At 48.0% G+C, this 18,703-nt stretch overlaps 1 protein-coding gene across 1 annotated transcript in view; it reads left to right on the forward strand.

Annotated features, from left to right (window-relative positions):
* LOC142768589 (uncharacterized) overlaps positions 1–18,703 on the forward strand; it is a 45,014-nt gene that overhangs the window by 14,224 nt on the left and 12,087 nt on the right. The window contains exon 4 of the mRNA XM_075870594.1: positions 640–738. Coding sequence (XP_075726709.1) covers positions 640–738 — 99 coding nt within the window. The remainder of the gene's footprint in view (positions 1–639; positions 739–18,703) is intronic.

Here is an 18,703-nt window from a genome sequence, read left to right on the forward strand (position 1 = left end):
TTCCGCGGAATTTAGGGGGTTCACGGGGTTGCTGCAATACGACGGCTGTTGGCAACTGGGCTTGACTCATCTCGACGGGCATGACTTCTTTCGTGGCGGGTGGTATTTCTGGAAGGAGGCCATGCTCCGGGGGAAGTCCTAGCTGTCAGTGGCGTCTTCTCTGGTCGTATTCCTTTGCTCGGTGAGGACTGGTGTCACGGCTGCACGAGGGGTCACTGAACATACCCAGCACCACCACGAGATGTCACGTGCGTCGTCGTCACTGGAATCCACAGAAGACGAGGGTGCGACAGACAAGGTTTATTAGTAAGGAGGCGTTCTTGTGTCGCCCGCTTAGGACACAAAATGAACACTAACAGGATTAGAGCGGCGTGCCCATGCACAGCTGCCGTTCCACCAAACAACAAACCACAGCTTACGCTCTGCCAGTTATTTAAGCGCTGAGAAGACAACACAAGACATGCGCACATCTACCATCAGATACTGCACTGTTTGATCGCAGTCCGCTCTAGCCTATCTAAATGACGCGACGGCTGTCGCTCCATAGTGGCAGCTGCGCAGAACGGCATGGCACGTGGCATTATACAGGTAGTTTGTCTAAAATGAACTTGATTGCGAATCTATTTTTTACACCCACAGTGGAAGGTCCAAGGCCGTTGACTCCGTGGGCTCAGCGATTACGAATTAGAGTTTTTGCAGGACGCGGAGGTCCACCTATTACTGGATTCGCCCATCATGGTACGTACGTTGCTTATTTTATTTACACTGCGCCTACAATGAATCAGAATTTTCGAGATGTGCTTAATTTGATTTTGCGTTCTGATATTCAATAGTTATACTGTACGAGACCTGGGTAAAACCAATCAAATTCACAGAGCCTTGGATGCGAAAATTCACAGGAATTTGGCAACCTACTCTTTTATTCTCTGTGGATCAACTAAAACAGAAGAAACAAACAACGGCTTTACAAAGTGAAATTATGGTTTGAATGGGGCACAATCCATAAATAATTCACCTTGTTACACTTGCCAGTAATACATAATGTATCATAATGACTCAAACTTCCAGCTTCACTTCCTAGATATTCTGACCAGATGTGTGTTCTCGTGAAGTCAGCTACAGAAAATCGCCGTGGACGTTTCCGCGTTACTGCGGGTCCTGGGTTTTCAGCATAGGTTTTGAATCACCAAAAACATCGATTACCAGTCTTCTTTGCGTGCAGAGTGCCCAAAGCGTTCATGTTGTCCTAGCACAGCTCCTGTCATCTACCTGTTTTTGTTTGATGTCACTCAAGCTGAAGTATGGGTTGCATATTTATGTGTTCAAAATCTACGTATGATTTATATATTGTAGATTGGAGGGCTGGCAAGATGAGTGACATTGTAGAGGCACGTTGTGAGAAGAAAAAATAACAAATGGATGAAGGGGCTTGGTACGGCTTAGCAGTATACTGAAGAGAATCTCAGGCGTTGTGACAAAGCTTTGAGATCGAATGTCAGTAATGTGAAATTGAAAAGGAGGAATCAAGGAAGGCTAGGGTGAATGTTATACTATACTGTGCACAGCTGTGTATAGTATAAAATTGCAAGGGGGTGGGAAAAGCCATAAGGTTGAGGAGTAAGGATTAGAAGGGAGGTGAAACACGTTATTCTCCTTTATGGTTTAATATAGCAAGATGGTGCGAATAAAAATATAAGAGAGATGTGAGAGTGAAGATGAGGTAAAAACAGAGGATAATAAATAACGGACGCTTGTAAAGCGGTACATCAAATTGACAGTGATGAAAAACCGTTGTACCTCTTCCAAATTTACAGACGGCGGCGTGCCAGAGTTTCTAACCCCGGCGGATCGAGGAGTTGGTGCGACGGATATTTTTTTCTTAAACCATGTATAACACATCTGCTTAACAAAAGGGCGAAGCAGTGAATATGACAGTAACAAGTTTGAACGTTGCAACAAACGAATACTAACAATATTTCTTATTCAATCTCACAAAACGTTGAAACACTGTGGTATGGTGATACGGCCACTGCTAGGAAAGAAGTTTTTCTTGTGCAGTTTGTCGCCTCAGTGGTAACAAAAGGAAGCGAGAAGATCATATCGCGTAGAATGGCAGAAAACCCGTTTTCTTATGCCTGTCGAGATTGTGCACATGCTAGCACGCACGACCACATTTCTGTAACCAAGCTTCACATTTGGGACTCGAACCACGCATCCTCTCTAATAAGGTGTCACTACATACTTATTCATTAGCGAAAGAGAGAAAAGGCACTTTCTTGCTTTTTTTAGAACTAAACGGTAACAGAGGGCTTCGCACGCTTACGGATGTTATCGCGTGCACCCTTTGCACGAGGATGATGGGCACCTTGTTTCATCAATGATGCAGCCTTGTACTGCACTGGCACTGGCCTGCATTTTCTATTCGCTTGTGCAGCATCCGGTGCCCTTAAATAAAGTTAACCCATCGAACCTAATACAAAACATAACAATGGTGCGTCATGATCATCAGCCTGACTACGTCCACAGCCAGACAAAGGCCTCTCCCATGTTCTGCCAGTTAACTATGTGCTGTGCTTGCTGCTGCCAATTTATACCCTCAAACTTCCTAATCTCATCCACCCACCTAACGTTCTGTCTCCCCCTAACTCTCTTGCCTTCTCTGGGAATCCATTTAGTTACCCTTAATGATCAGCGGTTGTCCTGTCTACGCGCTATATGCCCGGCCCATGTTCATTTCCTCTTCTTGATTTCAACTATTATATCCTCAACCCCCGTTTCTTCCCTAATCCACTTTGCTCTCTTCTTGTTCTCTTAAGGTTACATCTACCATTTTCTTTCCATCGCTTGCTGCGTCATCCTCAACTTAAGCGGAATGCTGAACCCTCTTTGTAAGTCTCCAGCTTTCTGCTCCATAGCTAAGTACCGGCAAGATACAGCTGTTAAATGCTTTCCTTTTGAGGGATAGTGGCAAACTACCTGTCATAATTTGAGAGTGCTTGCCAAATGTGCTCCACCCCATTCTTATTCTTCTAGTTACTTCAACCTCGTGGTTCGGCTCTGCGGTTATTACCTGCCCTAAGCAGATATACTCTTCTACAACTTGAAATCGCCTATTACCTATCTCAAAGCGCTGCTCTCTTCCGAGGTTGTTGTACATTACTTTCGTTCTCTGCAGATTAATTTTAACACCCACCTTTCTGCTCTCTTCGCTTAACTCCGTAGTCGTAAACTGCAATTCGTCTCCTGAGTTACTCAGCAATGCAATGTCATCGGCAAAGCGCAGGTTACTAAGGTACTCTTCATTAACTCTAATGCCTAACTGTTCCTGTTCTAGGCCTCAGACAACCTCCTGTAAGCACGCGGTAAATAGCATTGGGAACATTTTATCCCAATGCCTAACACCTTTCTTGAATGGCGTTCTGTTGCTTTTTTTAAAGAAGCATTATGGTAGCAGTTGATCCCCTGTAGATTTCTTGCAGAATATTTATATATGCTTCATGAATACCCGTATTCCTCAGTGTCTGCATGACTGCTGATATTTTTACGGAATCAAACGTCTTCTCGTGATCTATGAAGGCTATGTATAGTGGTTGGCTGTATTGTGAGCTCTTTCAATTACTTGATTCATAGTATGAATGTGGTCGATTGCTGAGTAGCATGTACGAAATCCTGCTTGTTCTTTTGGTTGATTGAATTCTAATGTTTTCTTAACTCTGTTAGGTACTACTTTTGTAAATAGCTTGTATACTACGAAGAACAAGCTGATCAGCCTGTAATTTTTTAAGTCCTTGTCATCTCCTTTCTTATGTATTAGGGTGATGTTAGCATTCTTCTAAAATCTGGTGCTCTTCCCGTCAGGACACATTTCGTAAACAGGACAGATAGTTTTTCTAACACAATCTGTCCTCCATCTTTCAGCGAATTTGAGGTTACCTGATCTTCACCAGCAGCTTTGGCTCTTTGCATGCTCTCCAAGGCTTTTCTGACTTGTTCTATCCTTGCTGGTGGGGTGTCATCTGGCTTACTGCTAGATCTTATAGTATTAAGATCGTGGTTGTCCCGCCTACTGTAAAGATCTCTGTAAACTCTTTCGCTATTTCAACTATCCTATCCAGGTTGGTAGTTATTTTGCCTTCTTTGTCCCTTAATTCGTATATCCGATTTTCCCTCACCCCAAATTTCCTTTTCACTGCTTTGACGCTTCCTCCAGTTTTCAGAGCGTGTTCAATTCTCTCCATGTTTACCTTCTTACATCAGATACCTTACACATATTAATCAACTTAGAAAGCTCTGACAGTTCTATTTTGTCTGTTGTACTTGAGACTTTCGTGCATGACACTTCTTAATGAGATTCTTTGTTTCCTGGGAAAGCTTGCCAGTGTGCTGTCTAACTACCCTGCCTTCAACTTTCACTGCCCACTCCGTAATGATACTCATCAGATTATCATTTATTTTGTCTACGCTAGGGTTGGTTTCCTCAATAATAGCCGAGTACTTGTTCTGAAGCGAGACTCTGAATTCCTGTACTTTCTCTCTCAGTGCTAGTTCATTTATTGGCTTCTTGGTAAAAGTTTCTGTCGTTCCTTCTTCAAGTAAAGGCGCATTCGAGATCTACCATTCTATGGTCGCTGCATCGTACCCTGCCAACCACTTCCTTAACCTGCAGGATGTCTTCGTCTGCATTGAATATAAAGTCTTTTTCGTTCTTATTTTCGTCATAAGGGCTCGTTCATATCCACTTACAGTTTCCTCGTTTTCAGTAGAAGGCATTTAAAATCCGTAATTTATTGCGTTCTGCAAATTATACAAGGAGCTCTTCTCTGGTATTTCAAGTACTGATGCCATAATCTCTTACTGCCTGGTCTCCAGCCTGCCTTTTTCCTACCTTTGCAATGAAGTCTCCTATCAGTAGAGTATATTGTGTTTTTTACCTTACTCATTGCCGATTCTGCGTCTTCATAAAAGCTTTCAATTGCAGTGTCATCAAGGCTGGATTTAGGTGCGTAGGCCTGTATCACCTTTATGTTGTATCTCATATTATGTTTAATGACTATACCTACCACTCTTTCATCATTGCTGTAGTATTCCTCTATGTTGCCAGCTATGTTTCTGTGAATTAGGAACCCCACTCCCAGTTCTCTTTTGTCAGCCAAGCCAGGATAGCAATGAAAGTGCCCATTCTGTAGCACCGTATAGGCCTCATCTGTCCTCCTAACCTCACTGAGCCCTATTATATCCCATTTAGGACCCTCTAGCTCCTCGAATAGTACAGCTAGACTTGCCTCACTAGATAAAGTTCTAGCTTTAAACGTTGCTAAGTTCACGTTCTAATGTCGACCTGTCTTGATCCAGAGACTCTTGGCACCCTCTGCTGCGATGCAGATCTGACCGCCGCCGTTGTCGGTTGCTTTGCAGCTGCTGGGGACTGAGGGCCGTGAGTTAATTGATGTATGCATGTAGAAGGTAGTGGCCAGATGCTGCACCAGTGTGGTCAATCCTTGTCTGGTGAGAGCCCCCCCCCTTCGTTAGCTCGAATCCGTGGTGTCGCTACACAACAAACGCCTGCTTACGCAAAGTTCAGAGATCCACCTATTGATTGTTATCACAAACATTGGAGAAAAACTGTGTACGTGGGTTTGCCTTTGTCTTGAAGAACTGTGTCGTCTTCACTGTAAAGTGTTCGTGCGTTCAAAGCATCAATCTATCCCGCGCCTTTTTCATTGATGTTGTTCTCGCTTCCCTACATACCTTGCAGAAAAGTTCTCCGCAAGTGTTTCTTGAGAAAACCCATTTAAAACGTGCTAGCTTAAAGCTGTACTTATAGCTTTGGGTTTGTCGGCAACAGTCTGTTATTTAGACCTGTAAGTTCACAAAGTCTAAAATGAAGTAAAACCAGATCATCACGCGTAATACTCATGCGTGGTGAGGAACAACAGGCGCCTGAATGTACGGCAAATGTGAGTAGAAAACAATTCCTAACTGATACTTTTTGTATAAGAACCAATCGGCAATATGTGCCCTAATGATATCACGACAGTCACCGTTATGAAGTCACTAGGAACTGTAGAACAAGGACGAACGCCAAGAGCGTGCTAGCTAGAATTTGTATTTTCGGAGTCTTTTTCGGGACTATAAATAATACGGGATGTGTAAACAAGTGCACAACAAAATATTCAGGGCACTGCCAGCAATGCTCACTAAAAAAATGTATAGCAACGGAAAGGAGCCCTGAAGAAAAAAAAAACTGAATTGCCATCGTGGTGCAAAAAATAAAGAAGATGATGAACTGGACGGTGACCTTCGTTTATCCTTATCTTTATTTTACTTTGTTCTTTTTTTTGCACTTTCCTCTTTTCTGTCAGTTTTTCTCTCTTTATTTCTTCCGACTTCTACCTCTCCCTTCATCAACTTGATATTTTTTTTCCTAAAATGCTTCTTTCTCTCATTCTCTCATCTTTTCGCTAGCCTCCTATAAGACACTCTTTCATACGTGGTTTTACTTGTTTTACGCCAAGGTACTACAGTATACACAGCTTGCGATAGTCTTGTCCGCAGAAGTGCTCCGAACTTAGCATACTCTTGTGCGTATACTCAAGCAAGGGTGATACCTCTCATCCAGTTGTACGTGATTGTCTAGGTGAGAGATAATTCGTCACTCTCTTAACTCGCCTCGTCTCTGTATCCTAGGATCATGTTGTTTTACCATGAATACTGCACGCGATTTATCATACTTCATCGTACTTTTCTGTACATAACCATCACCATCGCCAGTGGTCCCACTTGTTGCTGTTCTGAGCCGAGGCAGACATCGCAGTATAAACGCTTTTGCTGCATCTGCCAGCTGTATTCATCCTGTGTATTACGATACCTACGAACTAGCTGAGCCTTCGGGTATCAAACATTTCTCACTGTACCTCTCTCACTATTTATCAACTTACTCGAGTAAAAAATAAAGAAAAAAATTCAATATACCATTGATTTAGTTATTTTTCTGTTTTTTTTATTCGCGAACAGTGTAGTAGCTCCAAGACAGCACAACTATACTGTCCAGCGAGTATTGCGGACGCCTTTTAAGGCTAGAGGACGCGGCAGAATTATGGCCCGTCCATCTCTAGATATTTCGGGCGAAGATGAGGCTACAACTTTTTGGAAATCTAAACATGTGTTCATCTAAAGGACATACCCGCAGTCCATTTGGCACACTCTCTTCAGTTATTTAAAGAGCGGTGAGCCGTAATGATTGCTCTTGACCACGTCTGTGCTTTGAATCTGCATCTACCTTGCCAGCATAAGAAACAAGTGTGCAAAGCTCACTGGAACATCAACGTTTCAAGTCTCAACTTGCAAATAATGTTGCATATAATGTGCTTCAGATATCTCAGAAGGACACGGGAAAGGTGTACCAACCTTCACAGGGGCAACAAACGAGCACTCGATTTGAACATAATCCATATTGCGAAATTGGCAGCATAAACTAATAGGACGAAAAAGAGGAGACAAATGAAGGTAGAAAGACAGGATGAAGTGTGCTTGTTTGTCTCCTGCATTTAGGTCCCGTTAGTTTTCGCTGCCAATACTTTAGTCTGAATATATCTGAACTAGCCAGTCTTTGAACCTTTATTTCCACCTAATTCATGGTTCATGCAATAAAATTTTGTATGTGGCGTACGGAATGCACGCCCAAAGCGGATGTCTGGGTGCTCCATTTGTGTTGTTGAAATTGAAATCGTCCATCACATTAGTGCCCAGAGTCGGGAAAGCTTCGTGACATTCGAATGACGTGCAAATGACTCTCACACATTTGGAAAATGGTGCAAGGTCTGCGTCACCCTGAAAAACAGCGTTTTCTATTCAAAGCGCTCGCGCTATTTCCAAGGAGGCAAGACATCGATGTCGCAAAAGATTTCTGTGTGCAGATCACCAATCAAGACACTCGTCTAGATTGGGCAGTGAGTGGTGACGTTCCCCGGTCCCGTAAATACCACATGGACCTCCCTTTTACAATGGAGGAGCTCGAGGCTGCACTAGCTCTCCGCAGGCGTTCAACTTCGCCGGGTCCAGATGATATTTCGTACCTAGCCTTGTGCAACCTTGGAGAAGGTGCAAGGAGAGAACTGTTGAGCCTTCACAGCATCTCGTGGCAGAATGGCAATGTTCCTGACGACTGGAAAGTAAGCCGCTTGTTACCCTTCTTGAAGCATGGCAAATCGCCACTCGAACTCGCCTCATACCACCCATTAGCACTGGCCAGCTGCGTAGGGAAGATAATGGAACAAATAATACAAGGCCGCCTGGAGTGGTATCTTGAATACTAAAATATGTATCCCAATTCCATGGCTGGTTTCCGACGCGACCGCTCCTCCATTGACAATGTTGTTGATCTAGTTTCGTACGTTAAGCTCGAAAGATGCCGTAAGCGACTATCGATAACATTGTTTCTAGATGTGAAAGGCGCGTATGATAAAGTACTATGAAGCCATTTTTGGTGTTCTTGTGGTGGTTGGACTTCGTGGTTGAGTCTTTCAGTGGATTTTGAGTTAGTTACCTGGCTGCAAGAGCATTCTTTGTGTTAAAAGAAGATCGGCCAGCTACGCGACGCTATACTTCCAGGGGTGTTCCTCAAGGCGGAGTTCTCAGCCCGACGCTATTCAATCTTGCACTAATTGGCCTTGCAGATTACTTGCCAAGTACCATAAAATCTCAATATACGCAGACGTCATCTGTGTCTGGACTTCGGCAGTCTCACGTGCTCAGATACGTTCCCGGTTTCAAAGCGCAGCAACTATGATTGCCGACTACTTTTTAAAACAAACTCTCAGCGTAGCACCAGAAAAATGCGCGCTGGTGGCCTTCACTTGCAAAGAAATGACCCCTTATGTCTTCTTAATCTGTGGGTGACCAATTTTCTACGCTGGAACCCACTGGTTTCTGGGCATAATTATTGAGAGGGACCTCCGTAGGAACCCGCATGTGGTCTATATGAAGACGTGCCTTACCGCTATTTCCCAATTGTTCAGGTTCCTGGCAGGAAAGAATCGGGAGATGTCAGGAGACGCATTGATGGAGCTCTACAGAGCCCTGTTTCTCGGTTTTCTGAGGTGTATGTTGCCCGTACTTAGCCATACCTGCAAGACCAATGTTCGTGTTCTACAGGCAGTACAATCCCAAGCACTGAGAGTGTGCCTTGGTGTGCCCAGATGCACATCAGTTGAAGCGAAAATTCCAATTGCTAGTGACTATCCGATAAAAACTCACAATGTTGTAGAAGTCCTGAGAACGCAGATTAGACACTTCGTACGTGCTTTCTGTCCTCTCCTTGCACTGTTACCTTCAGAGAGGCGCCAACCATCGTTTGCTAAAATGATTGTGAAGTACAACGAGAAACTTTCCCCGGGTTTCACTCCTGCATCTAAACCATCGATATCTTTTTGGTGTCTTATTCAACCCACAGTGCATCTTAGTGTACGAGGGATTCGGAAGAAATCCGAGCTTTCATCGCCCGTGCTCAAACAACTGTCTCTTCTTCATTGCAAGAGATATTGCCACGTTTCATTTCCCAAGTTTTTGTTATCGTCCAAAAACACCGCACGATTCTCAGCGCAAACCGCGCCTGCAGTTTTCTAGAAGGTTCCGGACTGTAGTAGATCATTTCGATAAGATCACGCCCACTGTGCGAACGGTACAGATTGTTCTGGAAGCTACGCCACCGCCAGCGATAACGCTAGAACATTCGACGGCAAGAGTATAAATGCCGACGCGCTTCGCCGCTTGTCAGTAGCTGATCGAAGGCCGACGCTCCGTTCGCCGCTATCAGTCTGAGACTGCTATCTGTGCGAGACTGCTGCTGTAATTGGACTTTCTGTTTACCAGGCACAGGTTCGCCCAAATAAACAGTTAAAATCCCAACACGAAGTTTCCTGTCTTCGGCCACGTCACGACCCCGTGACATCTGGTGGAGGTGCTGCTTCGTTCATGTACCGCACGCCCCCGTCAAGCCGCGAACCCAGCCCACGTCGCGGAGAAGACACCGACGCCAACCAGGAGCAGCGAACAAGCCGCCGACAGCAAGGGCTACCACCGGAGTACGGGATTCTAGAAGACAAGGCGCGGAAGACCAAGGCCATGACCGCGACTGCAGCGACAATGACAACCGCCGCATCCCTGCCCACGATGGTCATGCATCAACCCAGGGAACCACCAATTTTTCATGGGTCATCGTTCGAAGACCCGGAGTCCTGGTTAGAAACATACGACCGTGTGGCCGCCCTCAACCACTGGGACAACGAAGAAAAGCTCCGGCGTGTGTACTTCTACCTGGAAGACACCGCAAGGACCTGGCTAGAGAATCGTGAGTCCACGCTCCGAACGTGGGATGTCTTCTGCGGCGCATTTCTGCAAACGTTCGCGAGCGTCGCTCGCAAAGAAAGGGCCGCTGCTCAACTAGAGACCCGGGTTCAGCTACCGAATGAGAAGGTTAGAATTTTCACAGAGGAGATGACCCGCCTATTTCGTCACGCTGACCCAGACATGCCTGAGGAGAAGAAAGTTAGTTTCCTCATGCGAGGGGTCAAACAGGAGCTCTTCGCGGGACTAATGAGGAATCCACCGAACACCGTCCAAGAATTTGTATCCGAGGCGACCACCATCGAAAAAACTCTTGACATGCGCACCAGACAGTATAATTGTCGCCTGACTCCAGAATGCGCTGCTGCTCAAACCAGTGACTCCGAAAACCTGCGTGAAACGATCCGAGCGATCGTGCGGGAAGAGCTGCGCAAACTGTTGCCTTCGGCGCAACCTCAAGTGGATTCGATCGCCGACATTGTGCGAGAAGAAGTTCGGCAATCACTTCGAATTCCCCATACACCACTGCCCGAGCCGGAAACTATGAGCTACGCCGCTGCAGTGCGCCACAACGCTCCTCCCCGTCCACGCCAAAACGCCGCCCCGTCGTGGTTCCGTCGCCAGACACCACCGCCGCCACCACCCCCACCGATCACCTACCGTTCACCAGCGGGCCAGCGCAGTGCGCCGAGGAAAACCGACGTTTGACGCACCCCTGACCACCGCCCACTGTGCTACCACTGCGGCGAGGCCGGGCACACTTACCGCCGTTGCCAGTACCGACAGATGGGACTGCGTGGCTTCGCCGTCGATGCACCACGTCCGCAGCCAGGAGAACAACCACGTGACATCGCCGACTACCTGACAGGAACTCGGTGGACACCACGAAGCCCTTCGCGTTCGCCGTCGCCCAGCCGCCGCACGTCACCGCACCACCGACAGTACTCTGGCCCAACGCGGGGCCGGTCTCCTAGCCCGTATCCGGGAAACTAAGGGCAGCAACCGGTGGAGGTGTGGTTGCTGTGCGACGAACTACCGAAGATCCTCCGACGACGCCGCGACGGAGCTTTCCGAACACAACGCCAACCAGGCAAAGCCCTGACGGCGAAAGCTCACTTACTGAAGGTGGCCTGACGACGCAACGTGGAAGCAGCGGAACAAGCCGACGCAGCCGTGACCCGACGCCACGCCCTAACTGTAATGCGAGACGGCGAACTAGCGACCTCGACGTTCTTATCGACGGCCACAGTGTGACCGCTCTCGTCGATACTGGAGCCGACTATTCTGTCATCAGTGGGTCGTTCGCCGCGAAGTTAAAGAAAGTTAGGACAGCTTGGAAAGGCCCTGAAATCCGCACAGCCGGAGGTCATCTCGTAACGCCTGCAGGAATCTGCACAGCAAGAGTCACCATTAACGGCCGTATTTATCCTAGAGACTTCATAGTCCTACAGCGTTGCTCGAGAGATGTCATCCTTGGCATGGACTTCTTATGCCTCCATGGTGCTGTCATCAACCTAAAAACAAAGTCGATAACGTTATCCACAGAAGAAGCACTACCGCCGCGCACGCCGTCTGGACACCATGCCTTGAATGTGCTGGAAGAAGAAGTCACCATTCCGCCTCGCTCAAGCGTCATTATTTCAGTCGGCGCTCCTGAATCACCTGGCTTCAAAGGCGTCGTTGAAGGCAGTCAGCATCTGTTGGTCACCCGAAATATTTGCGTCGCAAGAGGAATTGCAGAGCTGCGGGGAGGCAAAGCAACGGTTATGCTAACGAATTTCAGCAATGAGTACAAACATGTGAACAAAGGAACAACGGTCGCATACATCGAAGAAATTGTCGAAGCCACCAGTGCTTTCGCCCTCGCCGATTTTGCGGAACCTGCTCAGAGGAACCAAGCCCCTCCCATGGCTTTCGACGTCAATCCCAGACTTCTGAACGATAAGCAAGAACAGCTCAAGGCCCTGCTCCTGCAATACGGAGATTGCTTTTTGTCGTCATCAAAAATTCGGCAGACCCCAATCACGAAACATCGCATCATAACCGAAGAAAATGCCAGACCACTCCGTCAGAGTCCGTACAGGGTTTCGACGCGAGAACGTGAGGCCATGAAGAGACAAGTTGATGAAATGCTGCGGGATGACATTATCCAGCCGTCCAAGAGCCCATGGGCATCCCCCGTGGTGTTATTGAAGAAAAAGGATGGGACCCTACGTTTCTGCGTCGATTATCGCCGCCTGAACAAAATCACAAGAAAGGACGTGTATCCTCTCCCACGAATAGACGACGCACTTGATCGGCTCCATAACGCCAAGTACTTTTCGTCAATGGACCTCAAGACTGGCTATTGGCAAATCGAAGTCGACGAAAGAGACCGAGAGAAGACGGCGTTTATAACACCGGACGGCCTCTTCGAGTTTAAGGTGATGCCCTTCGGCCTTTGCTCAGCGCCTGCAACTTTTCAACGCGTTATGGACACAGTACAGGCAGGATTGAAGTGGCAGACTTGCCTTGTGTACTTGGACGACGTCGTCGTGTTTTCCTCGAGTTTCGACGAGCATCTTCGGCGCCTTGAAGCTGTACGTCAAGCCATCAAGACTTCCGGACTCACACTGAAGCCAGAAAAGTGCAAATTTGCGTATGAAGAGCTCTTGTTTCTGGGGCACGTTATCAGCAAGTCTGGAGTTCGTCCTGATCCACGGAAAACAGCCGCCATCGCCGACTTCCCGCCGCCCACTGACAAGAAAGCCGTGCGCCGATTTCTGGGCCTGTGCGCCTATTATAGGCGGTTCGTGAAAAACTTCGCCCGCATCGCCGATCCTCTCACTTACCTTACCAAGGCCGACGTGGAGTTCAAGTGGGAAACGCCACAGGAACACGCTTTCCAGGAGCTCAAACATCGCCTCCAGACGCCTCCGTTACTTGCCCATTTCGACGAATTTGCCGAGACAGAAATACATACTGACGCAAGCAGCGTAGGTCTTGGCGCCGTTCTTGTGCAGAGGGCTGACGGACTTGAAAGGGTTATTAGTTACGCCAGCCGATCGCTATCCAAAGCAGAAGCAAATTATTCCACAACAGAAAAGGAGTGCCTCGCCATCATCTGGGCTACGTCGAAATTTCGCCCCTACCTCTACGGCAGGCCCTTCAAAGTTGTGAGCGACCACCACGCATTGTGTTGGCTAGCCACCTTGAAAGACCCCTCAGGTCGCCTCGCACGATGGAGCCTGAGACTTCAAGAATATGACATTACTGTCATTTACAAGTCCGGCAAAAAAGACTCCGACGCCGACTGTCTCTCTCGTGCGCCTGTCGACCAACCGCTACCCGACGACCCGGATGACGACTTCTTCTTGGGAACGATCACTACGGACGACTTCGCTGAACGACAGCGGGCCGACCCGGAACTTGAGGCCCTAATAGAATACCTCGAAGGCAGGACCGCCGAAGTGCCGAAGGTATTCAAGCGCGCACTTGCGTCGTTTTTTCTACGAAACGGTCTTCTACAAAAGAAAAACTTTTCACCGCTTCGGGCTAAGTACCTCCTTGTGGTGCCTTCAGCTCTGCGACCAGAACTCCTGCAGGCCCTCCACGACGATCCGACGGCAGGGCACCTCGGTGTTTCTCGCACGCTCGCGAGGATACAAGAAAGGTACTACTGGCCGCGTCTTACCACCGACGTCACTCGTTATGTGAGGACATGCCGGGACTGTCAGCGACGCAAGACACCGCCGACAAGGCCAGCGGGACTTCTGCAGCCAATTGATCCACCTTGCCGACCTTTCCAGCAGATTGGTATGGACCTACTGGGGTCGTTCCCGACGTCGGCTTTCGGAAACAAGTGGATCGTGGTAGCTACCGACTACCTCACCCGCTACGCCGAGACAAAAGCCCTGCCAAAAGGCAGTGCATCCGACGTAGCTAAGTTCTTCGTCGAAAATATCGTCCTACGTCACGGCGCCCCGGAGGTCCTTATCACTGACAGAGGAACGGCATTCACTGCCGACTTAACCCAAGCGATCTTGGCATACAGCCAAACAAACCACCGCCAGACGACAGCGTACCACCCACAGACCAACGGCCTCACCGAGCGGCTTAACAAGACGATCGCCGACATGCTGTCAATGTACGTCGATGTCGAACACAAGACGTGGGACGCCATTCTTCCGTATGTGACCTTCGCATACAACACGGCAGTGCAGGAGACGACGCAGATATCTCCATACAAATTGGTCTACGGAAGGAGCCCGACAACGACGCTCGATGCCATGTTACCCAACGTCACCGACGAAGAAAACATCGATGTGAGCGAGTACCTTCATCGCGCCGAAGAAGCCCGACAACTTGCGCGGCTCCGTATCAAGAATCAACAGACGACCGACAGCCACCGTTACAACCTTCGACGACGCTTCGTGGAATACCAGCCCGGTGAACGTGTTTGGGTGTGGACGCCGATACGCCGACGTGGACTAAGTGAAAAGCCTCTGCGACGGTACTTCGGACCGTACAGGGTGGTTCGACGGCTCGGCCCACTTGATTACGAGGTTGTCCCCGACGGCATCACGAACTCTCAACGACGCCGATCGCGACCTGAAGTCGTCCATGTCGCGCGCCTCAAGCCGTTTCATGCGCGTTAACAAACTGAACTAGTGTTTTTTTGTATTATTGTTGTATCGTAATTTATTCATTGTACTTTCTTGCATTATTATTGTACTTTCATCTTTAGTTAAAGCATCGGGACGATGCCTTTTTTTCAGAGGGGGGCAATGCCACGTTCCATTTTCCAAGTTTTTGTTATCGTCCGAAAACACCGCACGATTCTCAGCGCAAACCGCGCCTGCAGTTTTCTAGAAGGTTCCGGACTGTAGTAGATCATTTTGATAAGATCACGCCCACTGTGCGAACGGTACAGATTGTTCTGGAAGCTACGCCACCGCCAGCGATAACGCTAGAACATTCGACGGCAAGAGTATAAATGCCGACGCGCTTCGCCGCTTGTCAGTAGTTGATCGAAGGCCGACGCTCCGTTCGCCGCTATCAGTCTGAGACTGCTATCTGTGCGAGACTGCTGCTGTAATTGGACTTTCTGTTTACCAGGCACAGGTTCACCCAAATAAACAGTTAATTCAGACAATGTACATATTGTAACAGACTAGTAAAAGGTAGAGAAGAGAAGGAGAAGAATACGAAGAGTCTTGGCACAATCACAGTGTGGTGCCACAAACCTTCTGTAAATAAAACCATCTTATCACAGCTCACTGTTACTGTTGTGGTGGACGTGCTAGGTAATCGCCACCCCAAGACGAAGGGTGAACCGCAAGTTCTTCGACGAGCCGTCGCATTGCTGGACTTCCACTGAATCCATCTGGGCTGGACATGTCCCACAACGCAGAAGAACACCGACCCCGCTCGTCTTCTGCGCCGACGAGTTCGGCTCCACAACTGAGATATTCTCGTCCCTTCGCCGGCAGACCAGATGAAGACGTCGAGGCTTGGCTCATCCATTAGAAACGGGTGAGCGCCGCTAACAAATGGGATGCCTCTTCTCAACTTTTGTACATCGCGTTCTTTCTGACGGATACTGCATTAATGTGGTGCGAGAATCCGAAGGAAGCGCTAACGACGTCGGACAGATTTGTTTCTGAAATTAAAGAGCGTTTCGGGGACCCAACAACAAAAAGAGAGCAGAACAGACGCTAACGCAACGCGCTCAAGTGCCAGGTGAAACTTGCACGATCTACAATGAGGAGGTCATAAAGCTATGTAGGACCATTGACTGCGTACTGTCTGAGGAAGACAAAGTCGGGCACAATCTAAAAGGAATCGGCGAGGATGTTTACAGTTTCCTCATCGCAAAAGACACCTTGACATCTGTCACCGATGTCATTCGCCACTGCCGCACTTTTGAGCAACGAAAGACGAGACACATCACGCCGAAGTTCGGCAGGCTAGCCAATGCGACGATCATCGCGAGTATAGACAGCGACCAGGCGCTTGATCTTGCATCAACAATCCGGCAAGTAGTACGTGAAAAACTCGGCCTGTACGCGCAAGTGGCACACCGCCCAAGCACTCATCCCCCCTACCAGCCACCAAAGTTCGAGCGAAACATTGCTTCATTCTCCTCGCACCGAGTGGCGGAGGGCTTTGAGGATTCTGATGCCACACCTCAGTACCAGCCACGTCGATACAATAGAGGCCCTGCCTATGACGCACAATCACGACGAGCACAGCCGCATTCTTATACTCATGCTCTCAGCCGCACTACATCCCGCTGCGGCAAGGACATTACCAACCCTACTACCAAGAAGTAACTTACGACGAATACAATGGATTCTAGAGAGTGGCAGAAACCCGTTCTTTGCGTGATAACGAACTTCCATGCTGACAGAAGTGGCTCCGGATTCGTTCTAATGAATATAGTATAAACCGTGACCCTCCCGTGTGCTACAACCGTGGTTTCACTGGGCATATCGCTCGGTATTGTCGCAACAACGCCGCCAATCACGAAGGACACCAGCCATGTCTTCGCCACCAACATCCGGTGCTTCATATGACCTGCGGACAGCCGACTTGTTTCCAAGGGACCATTTTTCGCGCGAGACCAGATGCAGTGACTCGCTAGCATCCGAGCGGAGTTTGACACCACCATCCAACCGTTGTCGTCGCTCGCCGTCTCATCTGCGTTGTTCTTCTTCTCCGGTGCCTAAAAACTAGCATCTGTGGCCAATGGAGGTGAGGTTGCCGGACGGCCTTTTCAAGATATACCACTGCCTATTGGTATGCTCAAAAACAAAGTGAATGTGTTGATTGATGGAATACTGATGATGGCGTTAGTTGACACTGGGGCGACTGTGTCTGTGATAAGCCTTGCCTTTAGAAACCGCTTAGGTCACAAAGTTATGTTTTCATGAGACGATACAATCAGCTTTCGTGGTGTAGGCGGCGAGTGGCTTAATCCTCTTGCTGTATGTGTTGTCAGTGTTTCATTGGCTGGAAAAGTATTTGTATCGGAATTTCTGGTTCTATCTCGCTGTTCGAGAGATGTCATTCTTGATATCGATTTCCTGAATCAGTGCGGTGCTTCCGTTGACTGTGGTAGTGGGGAAATATCACTAAACAATTTGTTTCTACAGTCGCTTTCCGAAGAGGACTACCGTGGCGAAGACAGGAACACAATTAGTGTGATTGATGAAGTGATAGCACCATCTTGGTGCCTGACATTCATCCGACTCTCTTCCATAGCGGTTGATGATGCTTGTGTTCACCTCGTAGGGGGGCCTCTACGCGAGAACTGTTTTAAGAAGGACATACTTGTGCCTTGTTCTGTTGTGTTGTGAGAAGCAACATTGTGGGCGCTGAACTGTTCTGCCCTGCCGGTTGTACTTCCTCGCGGGAAGAAGATAGCTCTCTTTGATGAAGCATCATGCAACTCGATAACAGCACTAGCTATTGACCTCCCCTACTCTTCTTCTTCTTGTGATATTTACCATATTGAAGATCTAATGCTCGCAATGATCAGCAAGACTCTCAGTACGACGGAACGGCAAACGCTGGTGCAGGTCCTTTCCCGGCATGTTGCTGCTATCGATTTCAAACATAGTGATGCACCCCTTCAGTTACCCTCGTCCCGCGCTCGTCACAGAATAGACACCGGCTCTGCACACCCCACCCGCCAAAAGCCCTACCGAGTGTCATCCTCTGAGCACAAAGTTATCACCGAACAAGTAAAGGACATGCTGAACAAAGGTGTCGCGCAAGAGTCGTCCAGCCTGTGGGCAGGCTCGGTAATTCTTGTCAGGAAAAAGGATGGTTCCTGGAGATTCTACCTAGATTACAGGCGTATAAACACTGTGACAAAGAAAAATGTATATTCTTTACCGCGGATTGATGACGTCATAGATTGCTTGCATGCCGCTTGCTATTTTTCAACGCTTGATTTGCGGTCTGGTTATGGGCAAATACCTATGGAACCCGGCGACAAAAAAAAAACTGCTTTCATGAATTCGGGTGGCTCATTTGAATTTAATGTCATGCCTTTTCGCCTCTGTAATGCTCCAGCCACCTTTGAAAGATTTATGGACACAGTAATACGTGGTCTAAAATGGGAGATATGCATGTGCTACCTTGACGATGTTGTGATCTTTGGCCGTACGTTTGAGGAACATAAAAACCTTCTTAGTCTAGTTCTCGACTGCATCGAAAAAGGTAGGCTGGTTCTGATTACTACAAAATGTCGCTTTGGCGAACGTCAAGCTTTCGTGCTGCGGCACTTGGTCGACAAGTATGGCGTCAGACCCGATCCTTGCAAGATAGAAGCAGTGAGCTCTTTTAAATCACTGCAGTCCGCACGAGAACT

The sequence above is a fragment of the Rhipicephalus microplus genome, chromosome 8, assembly GCF_043290135.1.
Source record: "Rhipicephalus microplus isolate Deutch F79 chromosome 8, USDA_Rmic, whole genome shotgun sequence".
NCBI classification, from domain to species: Eukaryota; Metazoa; Arthropoda; class Arachnida; order Ixodida; family Ixodidae; genus Rhipicephalus; species Rhipicephalus microplus.